A 25703-nucleotide genomic window follows, 5' to 3' on the forward strand; every position below is an offset into this window, starting at 1 on the left:
TGTCCATGGGATTTTCCAGGCAAGAATACTGGAGTGGGTTGTCATTTCCTTCTCCAGGGAAACAAAATATAGTAATAGCTAAATCAGTGAATTCTTTGAAAATGAGGACTCAATTAAATTTACCTGAAATAGAAGAATCTGTCATGAAAACACTGTAAGAAGGTAGTTTTCCTAAGATTTTGTGATTCTTGCTACAGTAAGGTGAAGAAGAAATCTGTGGACCAATATTCTAGAACATATTCTTAAGGCTTCCATACCATATAAGTACTGAGAGTGAAGTTTTTGACTAATAACTGTTTTATTGGAACACATTCTTATCAAGTATACAACAGAGATACAATAGAATATTTATCTCTCTAAATAAATCCACTTCTTCACTATCACTTTGTCTCTCACTGAATTCTTTCTGAGCTGAGACATAAAGCACCTGAACTTCAGTACGTCCAGACACCAGGTGAGTGATTCTAATTAAAAGACTGTGGGTTCAAGTCCCAATCGGAGGTTGCACAGTTTCATTAGGATTTTGCCTGGTAAAACAAGGTAATCAAACCATTTACACACCACAAGGCCTACCACCTAAATAGATTCTTTCCATTTTTCTCCTCCTGCCTCTTTCTAAAATATTGTTTGAGTTACACTATGTTACTGGGATACATTGCATGCTGCTAATGGGTTTCTTTCTGTTGATTAACAGGTTTTGGATTCAGGGACAGTGAAAGAATACAGTCCACCACATGATTTGCTGCAAAACAGTGAGAGCCTATTTTACAAGATGGTGCAACAACTGGGTGAGGCTGAGGCCGCTGCTCTTACTGAAAGAGCAAAACAGGTGAGCCTGCTGCAGGGAGTTGTAATTGAGGTTTGTCTCCAGGGTTCACACTCTTCACCTGATCTCCAACAGGCATCTGGTAACAAGCACTCTGTGCCCTTTTCAATCAGAAGCCTGTGGAGACTAAGCATCATGACTGAGTCTTAATAATACTTTGCAGGCTGAAGGCAGGTCTGCTGAGAATCTGCAGCAGTGCTGGGGGTGGGGTCAGAATGTGTGCAGTCATGTGTGCATGAGAGATTTTGTATTGCAGAGTCCAGGTGGTTGAACTCTGGCTTTAGATTCTTACAGAGCATAGAACACTCTGCAGATCCTTTACATTTCATCCTCATAGGTGCTAAGTACATTTTTTCAAATTTAAATTTATTTTTAATTGGATGATAATTGCTTTACAATATTGTGTTGATTTCTGCTGTATATCAACATGAATCAGCCATGGTATGCATATGTCCCCTCTCTCTTGAGTCTCCCTCCCACCACATTCCATCCTGCTAAGTTGTCACAGAGCAATGGATTTGAGCTCCCTGCATGATACTGCAAATTTCTACTGGCTATGTCTGCATCTCAATTGCTGCTCTGCAAATAGGTTTATCAATACCATCTTTCTAGAGTCCATATATATGCACTAATATATATTTGTTTTTCTGACTTACTTCACTCTGTTTAATGTTCTTGGTTCATCCACCTCATTAGAACTGAGTCAAATGCATTCATTTTTATGGCTGAATAATATTGTGTATTACTCACACATCATGAGAGTACATCATGAGAAACACTGGGCTTGAAGAAGCACAAGCTGGAATCAAGATTGCCAGGAGAAATATCAATAACCTCAGATATACAGATGACACCACCCTTATGGCAGAAAGTGAAGAGGAACTAAAAAGCCTCATGATGAAAGTGAAAGAGGAGAGTGAAAAAGTTGGCTTAAAGTTCAACATTCAGAAAACTAAGATCATGGCATCCGGTCCCATCACCGCATGGGAAATAGATGGGGAAACAGTGGAAACAGTGTCAGACTTTATTTTTTGGGGCTCCAAAATCACTGAAGATGGTGATTGCAGCCATGAAATTAAAAGACACTTACTCCTTGAAAGGAAAGTTATGACCAACCTAGACAGCATATTAAAAGCAGAGACGTTACTTTGTCAACAAAGTTCCATCTAGTCAAGTCTATGGTTTTTCCAGTGGTCATGTATGGATGTGAGAGTTGGACTGTGAAGAAAGCTGAGTGCTGAAGGATTGATGCTTTTGAACTGTGGTGTTGGAGAAGACTCTTGAGAGTCCCTTGGACTGCAAGGAGATCCAACCAGTCCATCCTAAAGGTGATCAGTCCTGGGTGTTCATTAGAAGGACTGATGTTGAAGTTGAAACTCCAATACTTTGGCCACCTCATGCGAAGAGTTGACTCCTTGGAAAAGACCCTGATGCTGAGAGGAATTGAGGGCAGGAGGAAAGGGGACGACAGAGGATGAGATGGCTGGATGGCATCACTGACTCAATGGACATGAGTTTCAGTAAACTCCTAGAGTTGGTGATGGACAGGGAGGCCTGGCGTGCTGCAGTTTATGGGGTTGCAAAGAGTCAGACATGACTGAGCAAATAACTGAACTGAATATTGTGTATATGTACCACAATCTCTGTATTCATTCATCTGTATTCATTCATTCATTCATCTGTTGACATCTAGATTGCTTTCCTGTCCTAGCTATTGTAAATAGTGCTGCAGTGAACATTGGGGTACATGTGTCTTTTTCAATGATGAAACCATACCTCAGGGTGTATACCCAGTGGTGGGATTGTTGGGTCATATGGTAGTTTATTCCTAGTTTTTGAGGAATCTCCATACTGTTCTCCATAGTGGCCATATCAGTTTACATTCCCACCAAGAGTACAAGAGAGTTCCCTTTGGTTCACACCCTCTCCAGCATTTGTTTGTAGATTTTTGGATGCTGGCCATTCTGAACAGTGTGATATGATACCTGATTGTACTTTTGATTTGCATTTCTCTAATAATGAGAGATGTTAAGCATCTCCTCATATGTTTATTAGCCATTTGTATATCTTCTTTGGAGAAGTGTCTGGTTAGGTTTTCTGCGCATTTTTTGATTGGGTAGTTTATTTTTTTGTTATTGAGCTGAATGAGCTGCTTATATATTTTGGAGGATAATCCTTTGTTAGCTGTTTCATTTGTTATTATTTTCTCCCATTCTGAGGGTTGTCTTTTCACCTTGCTTATAGTTTCCTTCACTGTGCAAAAGCTTTTAAGTAGGTGCCATTTGTTTACTTTTGCTTTTATTTCCATTACTCGAAGAGGCAGGTCATAGAGGATCTTGTCAAAGAGTGTTCTGCCTATGTTTTTCTCTAAGAGTTTTTATAGTTTCTGGTCCTACATTTAGGTCTTTAATCCAATTTGAGTTTCTTTTTAATGTATGGTGTTAGGGATTGTTCTAATTTCATTCTTTTATACGTAGATGTCCAATTTTCCCAGAACCACTTATTGAAGAAACTGTCTTTTCTCCATTGTATGTTCTTGCCTCCTTTGTTAAGGATAAAGTGCCCACAGGTGCCTGGGTTTATCTCTGGGCTTTCCATACTCTTCCATTGGTCTGCATGTCTGTTTTTGTGCCAGCACTCTGCTGTCTGATGACTTTAGCTTTATAGACTGAAGTCAGGAAGATTGATCCCTCCAGTTCCATTCTTCTTTCTCAAGATTGTTTTGGCTCTCAGTACATTTTGGATGTAAGTGCCATCAAGGAACAGCTAGTTGACAAGTCTAGACAGCATATGGAAAAGCAAAGACATCATTTTGCCCACAAAAGTCCATATTGTCAAAGTGATAGCTTTTCCAATTGTCATGTATGGATGTGAGAGTTAGTCTATAAAGAAGGCTGAGCCCTAAAGAATTAATGCTTTTGAATTGTGGTGCTGGAGAAGACTTTAGAGAGCTCCTTGGCCTGCAAAGAGATTAAACCAGTCAATCCTAAAGGAGGTCAATCCTGAATATTCATTGGAAAGACTGATGTTGAAGCTGAAGCTCCAATAATTTGACCACCTGATGTGAAGATCCAACTCTTTGGAAAAGACTGATGCTGGGAAAGATTGAATGCAAAAGGAGAAGAGAAGCAGATTACATGATGGTTAGATAGCATCACCAACACAATGGATTGAGCAAACTCCAGGAGATAGTGGAGGACAGAGGAGCCTGGCATGCTATAGTCCATGCGGTCACAAAGAGTCAGACATAACCTAGCAACTGAACAACAACAACACACAAATGTAGCTTACCAATAAATATTGTTAAATTAGTTGCAAGATTGTTAGGCCAGGAATCAACAAGCTTTCTAATTCTATGACGTATGCCTCTTTCTACACGAATATTACACTTGATTTGAAACACTTACTGAAAGAACAGATTTCTAATTCTGTGTCTGCTACAAACTAGCATAACATTAATTATGTGTATAGAGCCACTATATATATGACTTCTGTGGGCAAAGTGATGTCTCTGCTTTTCCATATGCTGTCTAGGTTTGTCATATCTTTCCTTCCAAGGAGCAAGCATCTTTTAATTTCCTGGGTGTAGTCATTGTCCACAGTGATTTTGGAGCCTAAGAAAATAAAGTCTGTCACTGCTTCCACTTTTACTCTTTCTATTTGCAATGAAGTGATGGGACAGGATGCCATGATCTTAGTGTTTTAATGATGAGTGGCAATGTATATGGTTATGTATATAGGGCCACCTTCCTCTTAAGGGACTTCCTCATCTATTAAATATGGGTGTTGAAGCCAATATCTTATGATATCTGGACCCATCTAGAATTCAGTAATCTATTTCTCACTACTCAATGTTTGATTATATGTAATGAAAACATATTTTTAAATTGAGGATTTTGACACATAGTTGGGGATATATCCCTCTGATGTGAAATGCCTAAGGTCAAAAGAACAAAAGGGTTTGTAGGATTTCTGACTGTTTTGTGACTAGGTTTACAGGGACTCACAAATGCTTGTCCTATCTTAGGAGGGAAGCTCTAAATGGGAGACACTATAGTGGATGAAAGTGCTCTGTGAATTTCAGGCATAAAAAATATAGGGCTCCAAGTGCAGTTTCCCTACATTTGCATAAAATGTAAGTACATCTGAAAAGCTCAGAACACAATCTTTTTTGTCCCCAATCTAGGCTTGAACAAGCCAAATTTGTCAACTCTTCCAACAGCTCTGTGATCATGGACAATTTCCTACCCTCTAAACAGTGGAAAGTACAGATCTTCTTCTAAGGAGAAAGAATAAGAAACAGAGGGAACTTAGGCTATTTTCTATTTATTTTTATTTTTTTAGGCTGTCACCTCAGTTATCATATTTGTACAATGAGACCTCAGTTATCACATTTGTACAATGAGTTACTATCACCTCACCTTTGCTAGAAAGATTCTTCGTGACCTGAATGTTGCTCTTTGAGCACCTTTCTCACATCATATACAGTGCTTAGTGCTCTCACATACCTCATCTCTGATAAAATGTTTTGTATACCTTTAAACACCATCCAGACTATAGAATTAAGGTATTATGAATTCATGACTTATTCTGGTGACAACTTCCATCTTCCAGAAGATACAGGAAGCATAAGGCGGTAACTGAAACTAATTCTTTTTGTTTGTTTTGGGAGTTGAATCTGAACTTTACTGGTGGGACACAGATTTAAAATCAGAGCAGCACATTTGAGGAACAAGTCACTGCATACAATATTAAAGAGTAGAAATGCAATTGTAGAGGCATTTCACACGCAGAAAGTAATAAAGCAAAGACTGAGCAAGCAAACAGTATCATCACAGGAAAGGAGATCTCTAGAGTGCTAAATAGAGGTTTTGGTAGAGCAAACAGACCAACTCTCTAACTGGACATAATACTAAACAACAAAGACTTACGGAGAAAATGATATTAGTATCATGTAGGACTTTTCTTCACAAATTAGAAAACAGAGGTGACCTACACTTTTTCCCAGTAGATTTTTCTAGATCCAATGAACAATATTCCACCTTTCTCCCCTCCAACTCTCATATTTCATAGCTTTCCTTCCAAGGAGCAAGCGTCATTTAATTTCTTGACTGTAGTCATTGTCCACAGTGAATTTGAAATCCAAGAAAATCTGTCACTACTTCCACTGTTACCCTGTCTATTTGCAATGAAGTGATAGGACAGGATGTGATTATCTTATTGTTTTTAATGTTGAGTGGCAAGCCAGCTTTTCACTCTCCTTTTTCACCCTCATCAAGAGGCTCTTTTAGCTTCTCTCCACTTACTGCCATTAGAATGGTATCATCTGCCTATCTGAGGTTGTTGTTATTTCTCCCGGCATTTATGATTCCAACTTGTGACTCACCCAACCTGGCATTTGACATGATCTACCCTGCATTAAGGAGAAGGCAATGGCACCCCACCCCAGTACTCTTGCCTGGAAAATCCCATGGACAGAGGAGCCTGGTAGGCTGCAGTCCATGGGGTCGCTGGGAGTCGGACACGACTGAGCGGCTTCACTTTCACTTTTCACTTTCATGCATTGGAGAAGGAAATGGAAACCCACTCCAGTGTTCTTGCCTGGAGAATCCTAGGGACGGGGGAGCCTGGTGGGCTGCAGTCTATGGGGTCGCACAGAGTCGGACACGACTGAAGCGACTTAGCAGCAGCAGCAGCACCCTGCATTAAGTTAAATAAACAGAGTGACAATATAAAGCCTTGATGTACTCCTTTCCCAGTTTTGAACCAGTCCATTTTTCCATGTCTTGTTCTAACTGTTTCTTCTGGACCTGTGTACAGGTTTCTCAGGAGGCAGGTAAAGTGAACTGGTACTTCCATTTCAAAGAATTTTCTACAGTTTGTTGTGATCCACACAGTCAAAGGCTTTAGCGTAGTCAATGAAGCAGAAGTAGATGTTTTGCTGGAACTCCCTTGCTTTCTCCATGATCCAACAAATGTTGGCAATTTGATCTCTGGTTCCTCTGCCTTTTCTACACCCATCTTGTATGTCTGTAAGTTCTTGGTTCATGTACTGCAGAAGCCTAGCTTAAAGGATTTTGAACATAACCTTGCTAGCATGGGAAATGAGTGTAACTGTGCAGCAATTTGAACATTCTTTGGTGTTGCTCTTCTTAGGGATTAGAATGAAAATTGACCTTTCCCAGTCCTGTGGCAGCTGCTGTTTTCCAAATTTGCCCTATTGAGTGCAGTACTTTCGCAGCAGTATCTTTTAAGATTTTAAATAGCTCAGCTGGAATTCCATCACCTTCACTGGTTTTGGTCATAGTAATGCTTCCTAAAACCCACCGACTTCACACTCCGGATATCCAGTTCTAGGTGAGTGACCACACCATTGTGATTATCTGGAATGTTAAGACCTTTCTTATATAGTTCTTCTGTGTATTCTTGCCACGTCTTAATCTCTTCTGCTTCTGTTAGGTCCTTGAGTTTTCTGTCCTTTATCATGCCCATCCTTGCATGAAATGTTTCCTTGATAGCTCCAATTTTCTTGAAAGAGATCTCCAGTCTTTTGCATTCTATTCCTTTCCTCCCTTTCTTTGCATTGTTCATTTAAGAAGACATTCTTTTCTCTCCTTGTTATCCTTTGGAAACTCTGCATTCAGTTGTGTATATCTTTCCCTTTCTCCTTTGCCTTTTGCTTCTCTTCTTTCCTTGGCTATCTGTGAAGCCTCCTCAGACAACCACTTTGCCTTCTTGCATTTCTTTTTCTTTGGGTTGGTTTTGGTCACTGCCTCCCATACACTGTTACATTCCTCCATTCATAGTTCTTCAGATGTTCTGTCTACCAGATCTTATCCTTTGAATCTATTCATCACCTCCACTGCATAATTATAAGAGATTTGATTTAGGTCATAGCTGAATTGCCTAGTGATTTTCTGTATTTCCTTCTATTTAAGTTTGAATTTTGCAATAAGCAGCTGATGACCTAAGTCACAGTCAGCTCCAGTTCTTGTTTTGCTGACCATGTAGAGTTTCTCCACCTTTGGTTGCAAAGAACATAATCATCTGATTTCAATTTTGACCATCTGGTGATGTCCATGTGCAGAGTCATCTGCTGGGCTGTTGGAAAAAGGTGTTTGCTATAACCAATGTTCTCTTGGCAAAACTTTGTTAGCCTTTGTCCTGCTTCATTTTGTACTCCAAGGCCAAACTTGTCTATTACTTGAGGTATCTCTTGACTTCTGATCTTTGCATTCCAATCCCCTATGATGAAAAGGATATCTTTTTTTTTTTTTTTTTTTTTTTATGTTAGTTCTAGGTCTTGTAGGTCTTCATAGAACCAGTCAGCTTCAGCTTCTTTGGCATCAGTGGTTGGGTCATAGACTTGGATTACATGTTGAATGGTTTGCTTTGGAAATGAACCAAGATCATTGTTATTTTTGAGATTGCACCCAAGTACTACATTTTGGACTCTTTTGTTGACCACGAGGGCTACTACATTTCTTTTAAGGGATTCTTGTCCACAGTTGTAGATATAATGGTCATCTGAGTTAGATTCACCCATTCCTTTCCAGTTTAGTTCACTGACTTCTAAAATGTTGATATTCACTCTTGCCATCTCCTGTTTGACCACTTTGAATTTACCTTGATTTATAGGCCTAACATGCCAGGTTCCTATGCAATATTGTTCTTTATAGCATCAAACTTCACTTTCCCCAGCAGATGCATCTACTACTGAGAATCGTTTCCACTTTGGCCCAGCACTTCATTCGTTCTGGAGCTATTAGCAATTGTCTTCCCCACTTCCCCAGTAGCTTATTGGACAGCTTCTAACCTGAGGGGCTCATCTTCTGGTGTCATACTTTTTGCCTTTTCACACTGTTCATGGGGTTCTCCAGGCAAGAATACTGGAGTGGGTTGCCATTTCCTTCTCCAGGAAATATACACAAACTACATTTGTGTGTTGTTGTTGTTCAGTCAGTCAGTCATGTCTGACTATTTGTGTAGTTCTTTATAATTTATTTTACATAGTTCTTACATGTATGATTTCACTTTATTCTCATGATAGTCTTTTATTTTTAATCCCACATCATGGATGAGGTGATTGGGTCAAGGGTTCACTGAAGGTCAGAGAGCTGGTCCAGGGAGCACAGTATTTGTGTATTTTATAGATCCTATACTACTTTATTATTATTGTTATTCCTTCTGCTTTCCTTTGGGTTAAGTGATTTTTTCTAGGTCATATATTAATATTTGCAGGGCATCACTTCAAGCTAGAGGGGATTCTCTCTATTTAGTACAGAAGCTTCTTATAACCGAGAGAGAGAGAGAGAGAGAGAGACAGAGACAGAGACAGAGACAGAGAGGATAAGCAAGCTAGGGAGAAATTGAGAATGAATATTCCCTAGCCTGCAGAGATGGGTGGTTACAATCATGCTTGCATTTCAGAATTTCTCTTCTCCAAGGTCCTTGACAGTGTATATGCTTCACACAACCATAGTGGTTTTTTATGATGCCTCATTGAAATATCTTAGAATTCACCAGTTAGTTGGAGAACTGCTCACTCATGATAGCTTAGATCTGTTTCCCTTAGGTAGCCTCTGTTTGTCTTGCCACAGCTGATTGTATCCTGTTGTCTAAGGCAGCCTGTTGAGATCCTTTTGTCTTTTGAAGTTTCAAATGACTCCTGATTTCTTCAAGGATTACCCTTATTTTTTATCTACCAATATCCTTGCTGTTTAGGGTGATTTCTGAGAGGATAAGGGGAGGGAAAATTCACTATTCAATTAATCAAAAAGCAGAAATCTTAACTCTCTAGTACTCTTTAACTTTGATAATATACCTGCCAATATGTACACAAAGTTGCATGCATATTAAGTTGCTTCAGTTGTGTCCAACTCTTTGTGATGCCATGGACTATAATCAGCCAGGCTCCTCTGTCTATGGGATTTTCCAGGCAAGACTACTGGAGTGGATTGCCATTTCCTTCTACAGGAGATTTTCCAGACTCAAGGATTGAACCCACATCTCCTGAGGCTCCTGCATTGGCAGGCAGGTTCTTTATCATTAGCGCTAGCTGGGAAGACTGTACACAAAGTTAGACTTGCTTTAAAGATGAGAAATTTAACCTAGAGTAATGGAAGCAAAAGCAAAAGTAAAAAAGAGGGACCTAAGCAACTTAAAAGCTTTTGTAGGGCAAAGGAAACTGTAAACAGAGTGAAAAGACAATCTATGGAGTGGGAGAAAATAGTTGTAAACTATGAGACTGACAACAGCTTAATTTCCAAAATATATGAAAAGTTCTTACAACTCATAAACAAAAAAAACATACAACTCAATAGAAAAATGGGCATATGAACTAAACAGATATTTCTTCAAAATAGACGTACAGATGGCCAACAGCCACATGAAAAGATGCTCAACATCATTAATGATTAAGGAAATCCAGTTCAAAACTATACTGAGGTATCACCTCACATTGGTCAGAATGGATATCATTTAGAAGTCTACAAATAATAAATGATGAAGAGGGTATGGAAAAAAAGGTACCTCCTTATATTGTTGATGTGATTACAAATTGGTGCAGTCACAGTATGGAATTGCAGAACAGTATGGAAATTCCAGATTGCAGAACGGTCTGGAAATTCCTCAAAAAAACTAAGAATAGAGTTGCCATATTATCCAGCAATCCCACTCCTGGGAATATCCCCAGACAAAACTATAATTCAAAAAGATACATGCATCCTTGTGTTCATAGCAGCAGAACTAAGAACAGCCAAGATGTGAAAGCAACCTAAATGCTGCTGGCAGATGAATGGGTAAAGAAGATACAGTATGTGTATATACATATACATACATCTTCTTTATTTATTCATCTAGGTTTGTGATACATACATGTGTCTACATGCATATACTGTATATACACATACAATGGAATATTATTCAGCCATGAAAGAGAATGAAATAATGTCATTTGCAGTAACATGGATGGACCTAGAGATTATCATACTGTGTGAAGCAGAGAAAGACAAAAATCATATAGCACTTATATGTGGAATTAATTTAAAAAAACAAATGAACTTATTTATAAAACTCACAGAAATAGAAAACAAACTTAAGGTTAATAAAAGGGAAAGGAGAGGGAGGGATAAATTAGAAGCTTAAGATTATCAGATACATACTTTCACATATAAAATAGACAATGACCTACTGTATAACATCAGGAACTATATTCAATATGTTGTAATAACCTACAATGGGAAAGAATCTGAAAAAGAATGTATGTGTATAACTGAATCACTTTGCTGTACACTAGAAACTAAAACACTGTAAATCAGCTATATACTTAAGTAAAATAATTATTTAGCCAATTAATTAAAAGGAGAGGAGTTTGAGGGTTATTGGGATTGAACTAGGGCCATGTAGCTCAGTAAGAATGAATGGGCAGAGTCTTGAGCCATAATTCTCTATATATTGAACCACTGATTCAGTATATTCAATATATAAATTCCTTTATCCATGCAGGAAAGCTTTTATTGCTCTACTGCTTTTAGTGATATCTAATTCCATGATAGTAGCTTTGTTTACAAGCTGGAGTATAAATACTAAATTTCAACCTATACTGGAGGAACTATAATGAGCCAAACCCAAGAGAAAAACCGAAAATGACTCAAGAAACCCAATATTGGGTCCTTTGTTCTGCTTTCCTTGAATTTGAACTTTTTTGACATCATCTTTTTTAATCTTCACAACCATGCTGAGCTGGCAGTATTATCCTTTAGATGGAGAAACTGAGGTAGGAGAACCTAAATGACTTCTTAAAGTCCCAGGTTAGAAAGTGTTAGTAATCTTTTATCATATTAAGTGAATTAATTGCGTCTTAACTTCTACTCTGGGCTTCTGTAAAGATAAAATCAAATGATTAACAAAAGGGCTTCCCAGATGTTTTGCTTTCATCTCATAAATCATGTGATATTGCTACTTTCTGTGCACTAAGGGGCCACATCTCTGAGCAGCATTGTAATCACACCCAACACTTAGCTCAGCCTGTTTTCAACCTGCAGTTTGTAGCCATCTCTTAGTTCCTATGAGGTAGGTCACTGTCTTGTTTCACCAATGAGGAAGCTGGTGCAGAGTGAGCTTAAGTGATCTTTCCAGGGTCAGCAGTGGTCCCAGGAGAGAGAGGTGAGACTGGGCTTCTCCATCCCAGGCTCAACAGAGACCATGAGGTCTCTGCTAACAAGTATTCAGTCACCTCAACACCCTTCGTAACCTGCTCCTGGAAAAGATGCCTCCTCTCACTCCTGCTATCAGCCAGAGTGTGGTCTACACCAGGACAACAGATGGAAGAGAGGAAGGTCAAATCAAGGATTTTATACACAGGAAGCTTGTTTTCATTATTTAGTTTCAAGTGTTTTAGACCATGAAGTGAAGATCATTTTGGTTAAAAGTTGCTGCTAATAACATTTTTAAAAATAAAAAATAATGTTGAGAAGGGCTATAGGGAAAGGAGCCAGCTAATTTTGGGAGGACTGTCAACCGGGAGAAAATGAATTATATTTCCATGTTTTTTTTTTTTTCCATGTGTTATTTTGGCTGTTTTTAGTTTCACAAAGAGAGAACATAAATATATAACCATACAAACATGGGTAGCTTAAAAAAATGGAGAGAGATGATATGCAATTAGCCCCCAAAAGCCTGACTTTTAAATCCTTGCATTTTGAATCAAAACAGTCTCAGATTTCACCCAGTGCAATCCAAGTACTTTTGGAGAATTTTATTTTTCTCCTTAAGTGGTCTTTTAATATATAGACCACTTAAGTGGTCTACATATAGTGGTCTTTTAATATATAATTTCATATGCAGTGCTGTTTTGAGGGTAGCAAGTATGCAAGCAAGAAGAGGAAAAGAAAGTACACCTAATATGAAGGTACGGGTCTCAGAACTTTGGTATTCATGTATGAAGTCCATTATCTCTCATGATAACTTTGTTAACAACATCCACAAATGAACTTGGAGTCATCATTTTCTGCTTTAAAGACAGAAGTTTTCATATTCTTCTTTGGGGAAAAATTACTTTTAAAGTCCTTTCTTCATCCAGATACTTTTAGAGATAAGAGGTCACAAGTCTTGACATTATTTGATTTTGTTATGTGCATCTGTCAAGAAACTGAGATAGGATACAGCTACTCACAAGTGATGGCTGTGAAACAGTGAAACTTGACAGCATTTCATTTCCTCTGTGTTCTGATTATACATTCATCAGAAAGCCTGTCTCTTCCAGTTCAGCTAGAAATTGGTAGAATTCAAAAAATCAAGCTGGCAAAGAACTGTCCTATTTTGGGTATCATCTTACATTTTAGAGAAGTTGCTTGGTTGAGTCATTGTTAAAGCTTTAGATTCTTCTTTCATTCTTGGGACCAATTATTCACAGATCACATTTCTATAGGCCCTCTAATAGCTTTTGCCACACAAATTAAATGCCAGGATATTTATATATTTCATATATATATGTGTCAATATATTTCATATATATATCACTATATTTCATATATCAGAGAAGGCAATGGCGACCCAACTCCAGTACTCTTGCCTGGAAAATCTCATGGATGGAGGAGCCTGGTAGGCTGCAGTCCATGGGGTCGCTGAGTTGGACATGACTGAGTGACTTCACTTGAAAGAGACACGTGTACCCCAATGTTCATTGCAGCACTGTTTATAATAGCCAGGACATGGAAGCAACCTAGATGTCCATCAGCAGATGGATAGATAAGAAAGCTGTGGTACATATACACAATGGAGTATTACTCAGTCACTTTTCACTTTCATGCACTGGAGAAGGAAATGGCAACTCACTCCAGTGTTCTTGCCTGGAGAATCCCAGGGATGGGGAAGCCTGGTGGGCTGCCGTCTATGGGGTCGCACAGAGTCAGACACAACTGAAGCAACTCAGCAGCAGCAGCATATTTCATATATGTATATATCCAGCATTTCAATGTTTGTCAATCAGAATTTATAAAATACAGGGATTACAACTGGATATTAACATCCAGATTTATTGAGCTCATTTTATGTGTGAAAATGAGAAACCCTCGTGCAGACGCTGGGTTTCCTAGCGTCTTTGTCACTCTGTTTTTAATTTATCTCCAGGTTTTGAGTCAGTAAAATGATTTTGCTTTTTAATTTACTATAGTAACAGAGCATATCTGTGAATTAGAATGATCAGAACTCTAGTGAATCTACAGGTTATTTGGCATTAAGCCCAGCCCCACTGAGGATTCTAATGGGACTACTTCCTCCATAGAATAAGCACATCCCTGGTTTTTAAAGTTGTGCCTCCAGTAGCTATGTGATTGTTTAATATGAAGATGTGGACATGTATTCCAAATGTGTTGCCTTAGAAAGGAGGACTTTAAAATGCTTTAAACATTTTTTTTTTAATTTGTTCTTTTTCCCCTTCAGGCACACACCAAAAAGAAATAACCAGATGTTACTCACAGTGGCCGTGTGGTTATGAATGCTTCCAATGGACAGCCCTCAGCCTTAATGATTGTTGAGTCAGCACTGTGATTCTACCATGATGTCAAGTCTATTCCAAAGGTGTTTTTCTAATAGTTTTTGCACTGCAAAAACTATATTATACTTTTTTTTACACTAGTCCCAAATATTTACGCATGGATGTTAGTTTATTTGGACTTCTTTTCTCCAATTTTACCCAATAGTTTCAAGCTCTAACAAAATGATTTTATTTTTATTTATATATTATACTATTTTTTCTTACCCAAATCAGAGGTGAAGTCCACCAGTGAAAGCTGTCTACCAGGTTTAGTGCCTTTAGAGACTCCAGAACCAAAACTCATTTTATGAGGTATAAAGAAAGTTGGCACAGATGTCTTTTACTGTTCCTAAAATTACATATTACTTTCCAATTTTATCAGGGGTTCTATTTACTTGAAGACCATGTGAAGTCACCATTTGTTTTACCACTTTCTTTAACAGTGCTAGGATCCATTATTGCACATAAATATCTCTGATTAAAATAGAGATATACAAAAGAAAAAACAAAAAAATATACTTTAGTTTATGTGAGACAGGAAAGAGAGGTATCCTCTGCCCAAATTTAAAAGACAGTTGATTTAAAATATGTAAAGATAATATTTGATTATATGTTCTAAAACAGAAGGAAGAGAAAATATGCTTTCTCAAAATAGGATCCCTTCTAAGTGATCACTGTCTTCTAGATGGAGAATTGTATTGTATTCTATATTTTACACTTTTTAAATTTATAACATAAAATTTTCTATGATAACCATTTTAACATACAATTCACTGCATTAGCCACATTCGCAGTGTCATGAAACCATCACCATCTAGTTTATTTTTAATGATTATTTTAGACCACTCAGTATTAGACCACTATTATTTCTACAGTCATTTTTGGTAAGTTTCATTCTTTGTGAATTAATCTATTTCATGTGAGTTTTCAGCTTGATTGACTTAAAATTATTCAAAAAATCTTATATGTTTAATATCTAAGTAGCTATAATTGGGTTCTATTTTGCTTTTTAATTTTCTTTGAGCCTTGTTTTTTTCCTTGAATAATCTTAATTGATTTTTTCATATTAATTTTCAAAGAATCAAATTCTGTGCTTGATTGATTTTTTCTGATTTTATGTTTTCTAGCTCATCATATTCTTCCATTCCTTCAACTTTTCTTCATTTGAGTTTTTTTTCTCTAAATTCTTCAATTGGAAACATATTAATTTTTAAACTTTTTTTTTCCCCTCTGCAAGTACATAAAACCTACTTTTTTATTCCACCTAAAGGCCCACTTTAGCTGTAGCCTACAAGTTTTGGTACTGAGCACTGATCAATAATCATAGTGTTATGTATTTTCCAATTATTAATTTGATTCATTATTATATATTTCACTCATGAGTTATTCATCAGTGTAATGTTCTCTAAACTCCAAATACTAATAGCTATTTTTCTCTTATATTAGCTATGTAAATTGCTAACAGTCAACCTTTATTTGCTCATAAAAATAGCAGTTTCTTATGATTCGATGTAATAGTTTTCTTTTAATATTAATATATAACTTAACTTCATTTTGGTCAGAGAACATTAGAGTGAGGATTTTAAATGAAAGGTTTAAAATATTGACACACAAAGTCCTTGTTTCCACCATTTTTGTTTTCTATTTGTGGGATTTTAAGATGTTATGTGTATAACCAGAAATTTTCAAATAAAAATCCTTCTCAAATTCTGGAATGTTTTTGATGTATGTTACAGATTGGTTCTTTGGGATATAGACTCAGATGGAGTTTAGTGTTGGGATGTTTATTAGGGGTGTTGTTTGAATTAGCTCTCATGGAATTAAGAGTGAAGAAACTGGATAGAGCAGAGGGAAAAAACCAAGCTGGCTCATGGGCCAGATGACCTTAGCTGACCCTTGAGGGCTCTGGAGTGAAGATGGCCCTTCAGGGTTGCCCTGACATGTCCACTGGCCAGGCCTTTATGCCTCCACCTGGATGGGTCATTGCACACAGGCTGCCCCCCAGAAGCTCTGTAGGCTGAAGATTGCCCACTGGCAGCACTTCCAGCAACTAGGGGGAGAGTCCTTGAAGGGAGGTCAGAACAGCACATCTCCAGGTCTTCATGGCCTGTGTCGCAGCTCCAGAGGTAGGTGATGAGAATGTACTGTGGGCGAAACTCTTGGTGACTGACATGTAAGTCAGAATGATGACTTGGTGATTCTCCTCAGTGCCCTGTGGTGTGAAAAAGAGCAGGATCCCCATGTAGGGGAGATACTTCATTCTCTAGGGTCAAACCAGTTGTTATTTCTCTGGAAAGATCAGTCCTCATCCTAGGTAACTCGTATTTCTCTAATACCCTCTCATAGGTGGTCTGTTTTCTTAGTAAATCATGAGCTTCTCACCACTTGCAAGTGGATCCTATTCACTTTTTAGTTACATCCTCCAGCACAGTGTCTGTCACATAGAGATGCTCAGTAAATGTTTTCTGAATGAATGATGACAAAGAAGAAACCTTCTTTCTAAACATTATAATTCTGAAATGTTAAGAGGTAGCCTAGGATAACACAAAACCCCGCTTTTGGAGTCAGTCACACTGATCTGCATGCCAGTTCTTTCTGTGCCACGTGCTAAAAATGTGAGTGCCCAAAGAATGTACTGTCCAGAGTGGGATACTTGAGAGTGAAAGGAAAGCAATAACCAGCAAGATGCCAGAACAATACACTGGTATCGTCCTTGACAAAATGGGCTACGGTCCCCTTAATTACTTGCCTTTGTGTCTCAACCTCTGAATCTTAGCTTCTTCATCTGGAAAATGAATATAATTCCTGCCCTTGAACCATTGCTTTGGTTGGGATGATGGATGGACTTTGAGTGTCTTTCTACCCAAAGACCCAGGGTGGAATCATTGACCTTGGTGATTCTTAAACACCAGGAGAGGAAAGCAGGATAGGCATGGATAAAGGTAGGTTGGCCCCCTGACACGAAGAGCTGACTCATTAGAAAAGACTCTTATGCTGGGAAAGATTGAAGGCAGGAGGAGGAGAGGACGACAGAGGAGGAGATGGTTGGATGGCATCACCGACTCAGTGGACATGACTTTGAGCAAACTCCAGGAAATGGTGAAGAACAGGGAAGCCTGTAGTTCTTCAGTCCATGGTGTCACAGAGAGTGGGACACAACTGAGCAACTGAACAACAGCAACAACAACAAAGGTAGGTTGGAGACTGTAGAAGGTGTATTTGAGAAGGTCCTCATCCAATGGCCTAAGCTATTCTTCCTTCACATGTAGTTAAAATGACACAAGCATAGAGGGAGGAGTTCAAGCTCTGGAAGAACCAAGCTGAAGACTTTGATACACATAGAATGTTTTACAGAAAGCTTACATTGGACAGTTCTAACTAAAATCACTCTTTCAGTCAGCAACCATGCTCATAAACCAACTCAGAATTATCTACCCCGATAGGTAGAAGCTTCAGGTATTCCAAAACACTGCTTGATCCCAAAACTAATCATATTTAATTTTGGAAGATGCTACATGAAAAACATTTTTAAAATTAAAATTTTCAGACTTGACAAAAAAAAAAAGACTTAATGAAACAGATTTTATATCTTAGCTTCCACCTATTGAGGTAGATAATTATGAGCATGGTTGCTTATCTCAGTTAAATCAGAATCTTGGGGAAGGGGAGGCAAGAGTCAACACTGTTTAAGACCCCACAGGTGATTACGCCCTGCAGCCAAGTGAGAACCACTCTTGGAAGCAAAAGATCTCATTTCTTCATAAGTTTCAGATTCTTGCATTGTTAGAGGCTTCCTCCAAGAAGCCCTCCTAACTAATTACATATTCTTATTTTCCATCTGTCCATAGGTCTATCTGTAGCTGGGGTCAGCACTTTCCATATTTGACCGTGCCTACAGGTCACCTCTGGAGAAGGAAATGGCAACCCACTATAGTGTTCTTGCCTGGAGAATCCCAGGGATGGGGGAGCCTGGTGGGCTACTGTCTGTGGGGTCACACAGAGTCAGACACGACTGAAGCGACTTAGCAGCAGCAGCAGCAGCAGCACAGGTCACCTGCTGCTGCTAAATTGCTTCAGTCGTGTCCGACTCTGTGTGACCCCAGAGACAGCAGCCCACCAGGCTCCCCCATCCCTGGGATTCTCCAGGCAAGAACACTGGAGTGGGTTGCCATTTCCTTCTCCAATGCATGAAAGTGAAAAGTGAAAGTGAAGTCCCTCAGTCGTCTCTGACTCTTAGTGACCCCATGGACTGCAGCCTACCAGGTTCCTCCGTCCAGGGATTTTCTAGGCAAGAGTACTGGAGTGGCTTGCCATTGCCTTCTCCGCAGATCACCTGGGGACACTGTTAACCTGCAGATTCAGACTCAGGAGGTCCATGTGGGTGGAAGTCCCGCATCACTAGGACGCTCCCAGGTGCTGCCCCCTGCTGGTGGGGGCCCCAGGTTCAGGGTCTACAGGAGAAGCTCATCGTTTGCGCAGGAGCATTTGTGATTGTTCTGGGGCTGTTCAGGCTCATTTTCTGCCTTTCCTGCAGAAGAGGGCAGGGCGGCTGGTCTCCAGCTCTTTCCTGTCCTGGCTCTCATCCCACTTGTTCCTCACTACACTGCCCACCGTGTGGACACAGACCTATACACGCAGAAAGCTCCCCAATGAGTAAATGAACAAATGTGGTGAGAACCTCTATGGTGTTGTTAACATACATGAAGGTCTTAGGAAGGTCGGGAGGAGAAACTCAATGTCCAGGGAGCCCTGGGTTCCAAGCACCGTCAGGTGTGGTCAGTCTCCACACTGTGGTTGTGGTACCCAAGTCTAAAGATTAAAACATTTTATTGAAAACAAACAAGTGAAAAACCTCAGCAAAACCGAATTCATAGATACAAAGAACAGATTGGTGGTTCCAGAGGCAGGGGGTGGGTGGTGGGTGAAACTGAAGAGGGTGGTGGAAAGGTACAAACTTCCTGTTAATAAGGTCTGAGGCCAAGAGAAGCCCTTGGACTTCCCCTCACCTCTATTCAGGACTTCCCAGAGTTCTGTCTCAGAACTGAAATCTTTCTCCAGCTAACTTCCCAGCTGTTTAAAAGCTTATCTCTTGATATTTGAGTGGCTTCACTCAGAAGGACAAAGCGGGAGGGTGAGGGTAGAAAAGGCGAGAGGGTCTGAGGTGTTGATCGGTTTCTTCTCTTGGCTTTTAAACTAGGGTGTGGGCATGTAACAGGCAGCCAAGGCAAACATCACAGCATTTTCACCAAAACCAGGTCCCTTAACAACTGTGACAGGGAGGAAAATTATCTTTGTCAGCTGTGACCTCTATGTGGCAGTGCCTCCCGCCACTCCAGGCCTTTGGTAAATTCCTACCTCTCCTCAGAATAATTTTTAATTTCTGACTCCAGTTCTTGGGTAGAAAATTATCTCATTAGGTTATTATACAATAATGATGAAAAAGAAGGAGTGGTATCAAGATAAGATTGAATCTTTTTATCCAAATATTTCAAAGAGAAGAAATGAATCATTCCAGAAATTGCTTCCATGTAAAATTCCAAAGTGCAGTATTAAACTGATGGTTTATAATGATTTAGAAAAGGGAGCAGTGGTCATTGGGACAATGTCTTGGATTGTTAAGTAAGGAAATATAATGTTGAATTAAATGCATATACTTATAATGACTGAGGGAACAGAAGAAAAGTCTAGTGAAATCCTAATATTAAAATTTTAGCAGTCATCTGACAAAGTTTCTCAAGAAGCTCTTGAGACATAGTACTGAACGTGAGCACATATATATATATATATATATACACACACACACACACACACACATATATAGACACACACACACACATATATATTAATGTTAAGGTGATTATTAAATGGAAATGGACTGTGTTTATCTTTCTCAATTCTTTATCTCTCAGAGGTGTGTACTGGAGTATCTATGGGTGAAATTGTATGTATTTAGGAGTCGTGTTAAATGCTGGAAGCACCCCAGCTTAATGAACCAAGATGTACAACATGTTAATAATTGTACGGATCACCCCACCAACAAAGAATTCTCTAGTCCTAGATGTCAGTAGGCCTGAGGTTGAGAAAGCCTGCTTCCAGTCCCCCTGCAGCTCCTTAAATACATATCCATGCTTAAAACCAGTCTCCAAGTCTCAAGTCTAAATCATTCTGTTGAACAAGGGCCTATGGTATGGCACAGGGAACTCTGCTCTAGGCAGCCTGAATGGGAGAGGAATTTGGGGGTGAATGGATACCTGCATATGTATGGCTATATCCCTTTGCCATGCACCTCAACTATCACAACATTGTTGATTGGCTATACTCAAATATAGACTAAAAAGATAAATAAATCACTTACTTGATTTATAGGGGTGTTTCTTGCTTCCTGGTGGCTCAGAGGTTAAAGCGTCTACCTTCAATGCAGGAGACCTGGGTTCGATCCCTGGGTTGGGAAGATCCCCTGGAGAAGGAAATGGCAACCCACTCCAGTATTCTTGCCTGGAGAATCCCATGGATGGAGGAGCCTGGTGGGCTACAGTCCATGGGGTCGCAAAGAGTCAGACAAGACTGAGTGACTTTACTCACTCACTTGGGGCTCTGGTCAGAAGGGTGAGTGTGACTAAAGGAGAAAATGCTCAGTATTGTTGGCTTCTGGCTCTAGTGTGAGCCTGGGTCTCCCAGACAATGGATTTCCTTCAAGAATCCCACCCTGAGAGGTTAAGTCTTTGACCTGATAGAACAAGAAGGCCTACAAACCTCACCTGGGTGGGGTGGGGGGTGGGAGGGACAATGAATTTCCTAGTCTAAACATCACTTTTCAAAGTAGTGATGCAGATCACACTAGTATTTAAGAATCAAATAGTTTCCTAGGCTAGTCCAGTGCTTCTCCCTTATCTAGGTTTCTAGGAGAATCATACTCCATTATTGGGCAGAAGAGGGTTTGATTTCTTCCTGTTCTGTTACCTAGACTCCCGAGTCAGACTCCAGCAAAGGTCCTTCTGCCAGGTGTCCCTTGCACCCATAGAAGGAGAAATTTGATTCAGAATGAGAGGAGAGCTTTATTCCCATTAAAACATGAGAGGTAGAAGCTTGTGGTCTAGAGCACATGCTCTCCCCTACACCAGCAGGGCTGTTTTATATGATTTATATAAATATAAATTTATATGATTTACATAACAGCAGGGCTGTCATCTGGGAGGGGGAAGATTCTCATGGGAGGGCTTAGCTGTGCTGCTGTAGCTCTAGATCACAGTGCTGGGTGCCGTGTCTCTGCACACGGCCCTTTGAACTGAAGTGTGGCCATTTTGCACCAGGGACTCTGGTCTGAAGGGCTGAATACCAGACCTCTGCACAACAAACACTGTGAGCAAATGAAACTCAACCCAACACAAAGGAAAAAGAAGCTTAGACTTTATGAGCAGATTCGATGTTTCCTCCCTGGGAACTGTTGATGAGCTTTGTAGGTGACACACCCCTCCCCTGTCCCCATCTTGCTCCTCATCCTGAGGGTGCTGAGGGCATAGGCTCAGCTCCTGGAGCTGCTTCCTGCTGAGTGTGGGGTCCTCAGGCCCTGGGGAGGAGCAGGACTTCTCCTGCTGCCTGTGGACGTGTCTGGTGCTCCCGGGCCTCCGCCCTAACTGCTCTGCCTCTGAGCCACCACTGTCTGGAGTTTTCCAGCTTCTGAGGGTCATGAAGGGGCCCAGGAAAGCACAAACCCAGGGGTGCTCCAGTGGCCCCATCACCACGGCCTCAAATTGTTTCCTGGATCAGGTGGCCTGGTGTATGCAGCCCACTGGCTCTCAGTGGTCCGTCTGCGTCTTCTTTTTTATTTTATTTTTTAATTTACAATATTGTATTGGTTTTGCCATATATCAACATGAATCCGCCACAGGCATACACGTGTTCCCCATCATGAACCCGCCTCCCTCCTCCCTCCCCGTACCATCCCTCTGGGTCATCCCAGTGCACCAGCCCCAAGCATCCAGTATCGTGCATTGAACCTGGACTGGTGACTCGTTTCATATATGATATTATATGTGTTTCAATGCCACTCCTTTTATGAGGCCACATGCATCCATGTGAAAACATCTCCACATACCACCCGGTGCATAGACCCCTCCCTGGGCATGAACGGGTGTTCAAGGTTAACTTGGTGCCCCAGGATCATCCTGGTCTGGGAGGCAGTGGGCTTGCATCACAGTTGGAAGCCCCGGCTGTTCTGGTTGGTCACTGTTGCAAGGGTGACTGTTCCCTTTTTTATGGGGACAGGGTTGTATTTTTTCCCCCAACCAAGGTCACTAGCTCTCCTCTGAACACAGTGATTCCCAAAATTAGTCACTAGCTCTTTGGAGACACACTTTTGTTGTTTTTTGGAAGAGAAACTTCAGGTCAGAGACAGGTTAACATGAGTACTCAAGGGGATCTGTTGACCTAGGTTGTCTTTCCAAAGGATGGGGCTCAAGGCCCCCTTCACTTGAGTGTGATGTCCCCACGGAGTGACCCCCTGCAACTTCGGGGCAGATGGGTGGTTGGAGTCACCAAGTGGGGCCCATTCCTCTCAGGAGTGACTGGGATTGAGGGCTGCTCTTTTCCAGGTTTTCAGAGCCACCTGGGCCTCTGGCTGGAAGGAGTGGCAGGCAAGTCAGTAGGTACAGGCATCAACTAGTTACCTGGGTTTCTCCTACAGGGGGGGCACACTTGAGTTGTCCCACTTCAAGGGAACTAAAGGGTCCCTTCTCTTGGCTTAGGGAGTGGGTCTACCATGAGCTCAAACACACTTGACTCTAACTTACCCTTGGGGCTAACAGCATGCAGATCAGGGCCAGTGGGAGTAATGTAACATTTTCTCCTGGCATAGCTTGGCTAAGGTGTCTTTGAAGGTGTGATTGGATCTCTCTTCTTTCCCTCATGATTGGGTCTCCAGGCTTAGTGAAAAGTCCACTTTATGCCCAGGGCACTTGTTATCCCCTTTGTCACTTGAGATGCTAATGCTATGCCGTTATCACCTTATAAGGATCCTGGGAGCCGAAACCTGGGAATTATGTCTCTTTAGCCACTTTGTTTGCCATTTTAGTTATAGTGGGGAGCCTTTCTACCCACCTTGAAAATATGTCCACTAGTACCTAGAGATACTTGAAGTTGCCCTGTGCTGTTGGCATGACAGTAAAGTCTATCTACCAGTCTTCTCCAGGATATATCCCTCTGGTCTGAATGGGTTTTGTCTGGAGGACCTGGGGGTCTGGTGTTGGGGGTGTTCACTGTGTAGATGGTACATGTCTCCACTATCAGACTGGCTATACTTTCAGGCCACAAGTTATTCTGAGCTCAACTAACCAATTATACAATGTTTCCCTCCTGTAGTGAGTTCCTATAAGTCTGCCTAGTGGCTTGACAAGCTGTAGTTTGGAGAAAAAACTATTGCTCATGTTCATTAACTAGCCTTCCATGGCTTCCTTGGAGTAGGAAATGGCAACCCACTGCAATATTCTTGCCTGTAGAATTCCAAGGAACAGAGGAGCCCAATGGATTACTGTCCATGGAGTCACAGAGTTACAACTATTGTCCATGGGGTCACTCAGTTACAACTGGTAACTGAGCATTCATGCACCCACACATGGCCTCCTAGGTGTCTGTCACCAAACTGACTTAAGGTCAGTTTACCCTCTCATGTTGGGCTTCCCTGATAGCTCAGCTGGTAAAGAATCCACCTGCAATGCAGGAAGCCTTGGTTCAATTCCTGGGTCAGGAAGATCCACTGGAGAAGGGATAGGCTACCCACTCCAGTATTCTTGGGCTTCCCTTGTGGTTGAGCTGGTAAAGAATCTGCCTGCAATGCAGGAGACCTGGGTTCGAGACCTGGGTTCAATCCCTGGGTTGGGAAGATCCCCTGGAGAAGGGAAAGGCTATCCACTCCAGTATTCTTGCCTGGAGAATCCCATGGACAGAAAAGCCTGGCAGGCTACAGTCCATGGGGTTACAAAGAGTTGGACATAACTGAGCAATCTTGGCATAGACAGGTTGCCAAAGAAACCCAGGACAGCAGCTCCTCACCTCTGTGCCTGCTCTTCCTCTGGGAGGGTATTCTTGCTTAAATAAACTCTGTAGGAATTACAGGTAGGGTGTAGGAATTAGGGACAACTGGATGTGTGTCCTTAGTTTTGTTGACTGCCCTGAAGTCCTGGACCATTTGGGTTTCTCTCTCTCTCTTTAAAATGCTGCATTTACTAAGTCATCAAAAACCTCTGCTTTGCCAGATCCAATCATTACTGTTTCGTCTTCATCTTACCCGCCTCTCAGAAGCATGATCTCCAGCTTCTCCTTCTAGAGACACTCTCTTCACTTCTGTGACTGCTCATTCTCTCCCATCTCAGTCTCCTTGGGTGAGTCTTTACCTGTGAATGTTGGAGGGCTTCAGGGCTCAGTCTGACTTCTCTCACTCTTGATGTTACTTCCTCTTTTTCATTTCCATAAGTTTTATTTCTTTAACAAAAATTCTTAAATAAGTAGGCAAATATCAGTATTTTATGTAATCTTCTTGGGGTGTATATTCTGCTAAAATATAAAATTTGGTATTTTTAGGAATCTTTAGATATTTCATATTAAAGAAAATAGAAATTTACTAACCATTTGGGAACACTATAAAACCATTAGCAAACCAGAGCATCCGATAACAGTCACTTCTCCAGCTGTCATTCTCTGGACAGTTTCAGTCTAATGGAAGACAACTGAGACCAAGAGGCATCTAGGTCTTCATTTGTCAATGAAGTTGACAAAATTATATGTCCAAAGTCATCATTATTCCTAGTGGAGACCCTCAGATGCTTACTTTAAAGCCTTTTAAATCTTACTTTACAAACAGTTTTAAAAGTAGTAAAAGTAAAATATTATTAGAAACGTGAGGAGAAGAAAATATATTATTTTAAAAACAGACATGAAAATTTAAAAGTTAAATCATAGCTATTAAAAGTGTGTTAGTAAATCCATAAATCCCTATATCCATGTTTTGTTAGCCTCTAAGACTATTGAAAGTGAAAGTCGCTCAGTAGTGTCTGAGTCTTTGTTACCCCATGGACTATGAAGTCCATGGAATTCTCCAGGCCAGAATATGGAGTGGGTAGTCTTTCCCTTCTCCAGGGGATCTTTCCAACCCAGAGATTGAACCCAGGTCTCCTGCATTGCAGGAAGATTCTATACCAGCTGAACCACAGGGAAACCTTTTGTACTAAAGGGAAAACTATTGTACTAAATAGCACAACACTGCATGTTGGCAATGATACCAAATAATATTTGTCATTATGTTCTGCAAACTCTTAAGAATGGAGGGACATCAGCAACACATTTTAG

At 40.4% G+C, this 25703-nt stretch overlaps 2 protein-coding genes across 2 annotated transcripts in view; both read left to right on the forward strand.

Annotated features, from left to right (window-relative positions):
• Positions 1-1035, forward strand: part of LOC123464824 (ATP-binding cassette sub-family C member 4-like) — a 113079-nt gene extending 112044 nt beyond the window's left edge. The window contains exon 13 of the mRNA XM_045162440.1: positions 695-1035. Within this exon, the coding sequence (XP_045018375.1) occupies positions 695-976 (282 nt within the window). The 3' untranslated portion in view covers positions 977-1035. The remainder of the gene's footprint in view (positions 1-694) is intronic.
• LOC123328868 (ATP-binding cassette sub-family C member 4) overlaps positions 1-25703 on the forward strand; it is a gene marked incomplete in the record, with an annotated part of 1148417 nt that overhangs the window by 400098 nt on the left and 722616 nt on the right.

The sequence above is a fragment of the Bubalus bubalis genome, chromosome 13, assembly GCF_019923935.1.
Source record: "Bubalus bubalis isolate 160015118507 breed Murrah chromosome 13, NDDB_SH_1, whole genome shotgun sequence".
Lineage (NCBI taxonomy): Eukaryota > Metazoa > Chordata > Mammalia > Artiodactyla > Bovidae > Bubalus > Bubalus bubalis.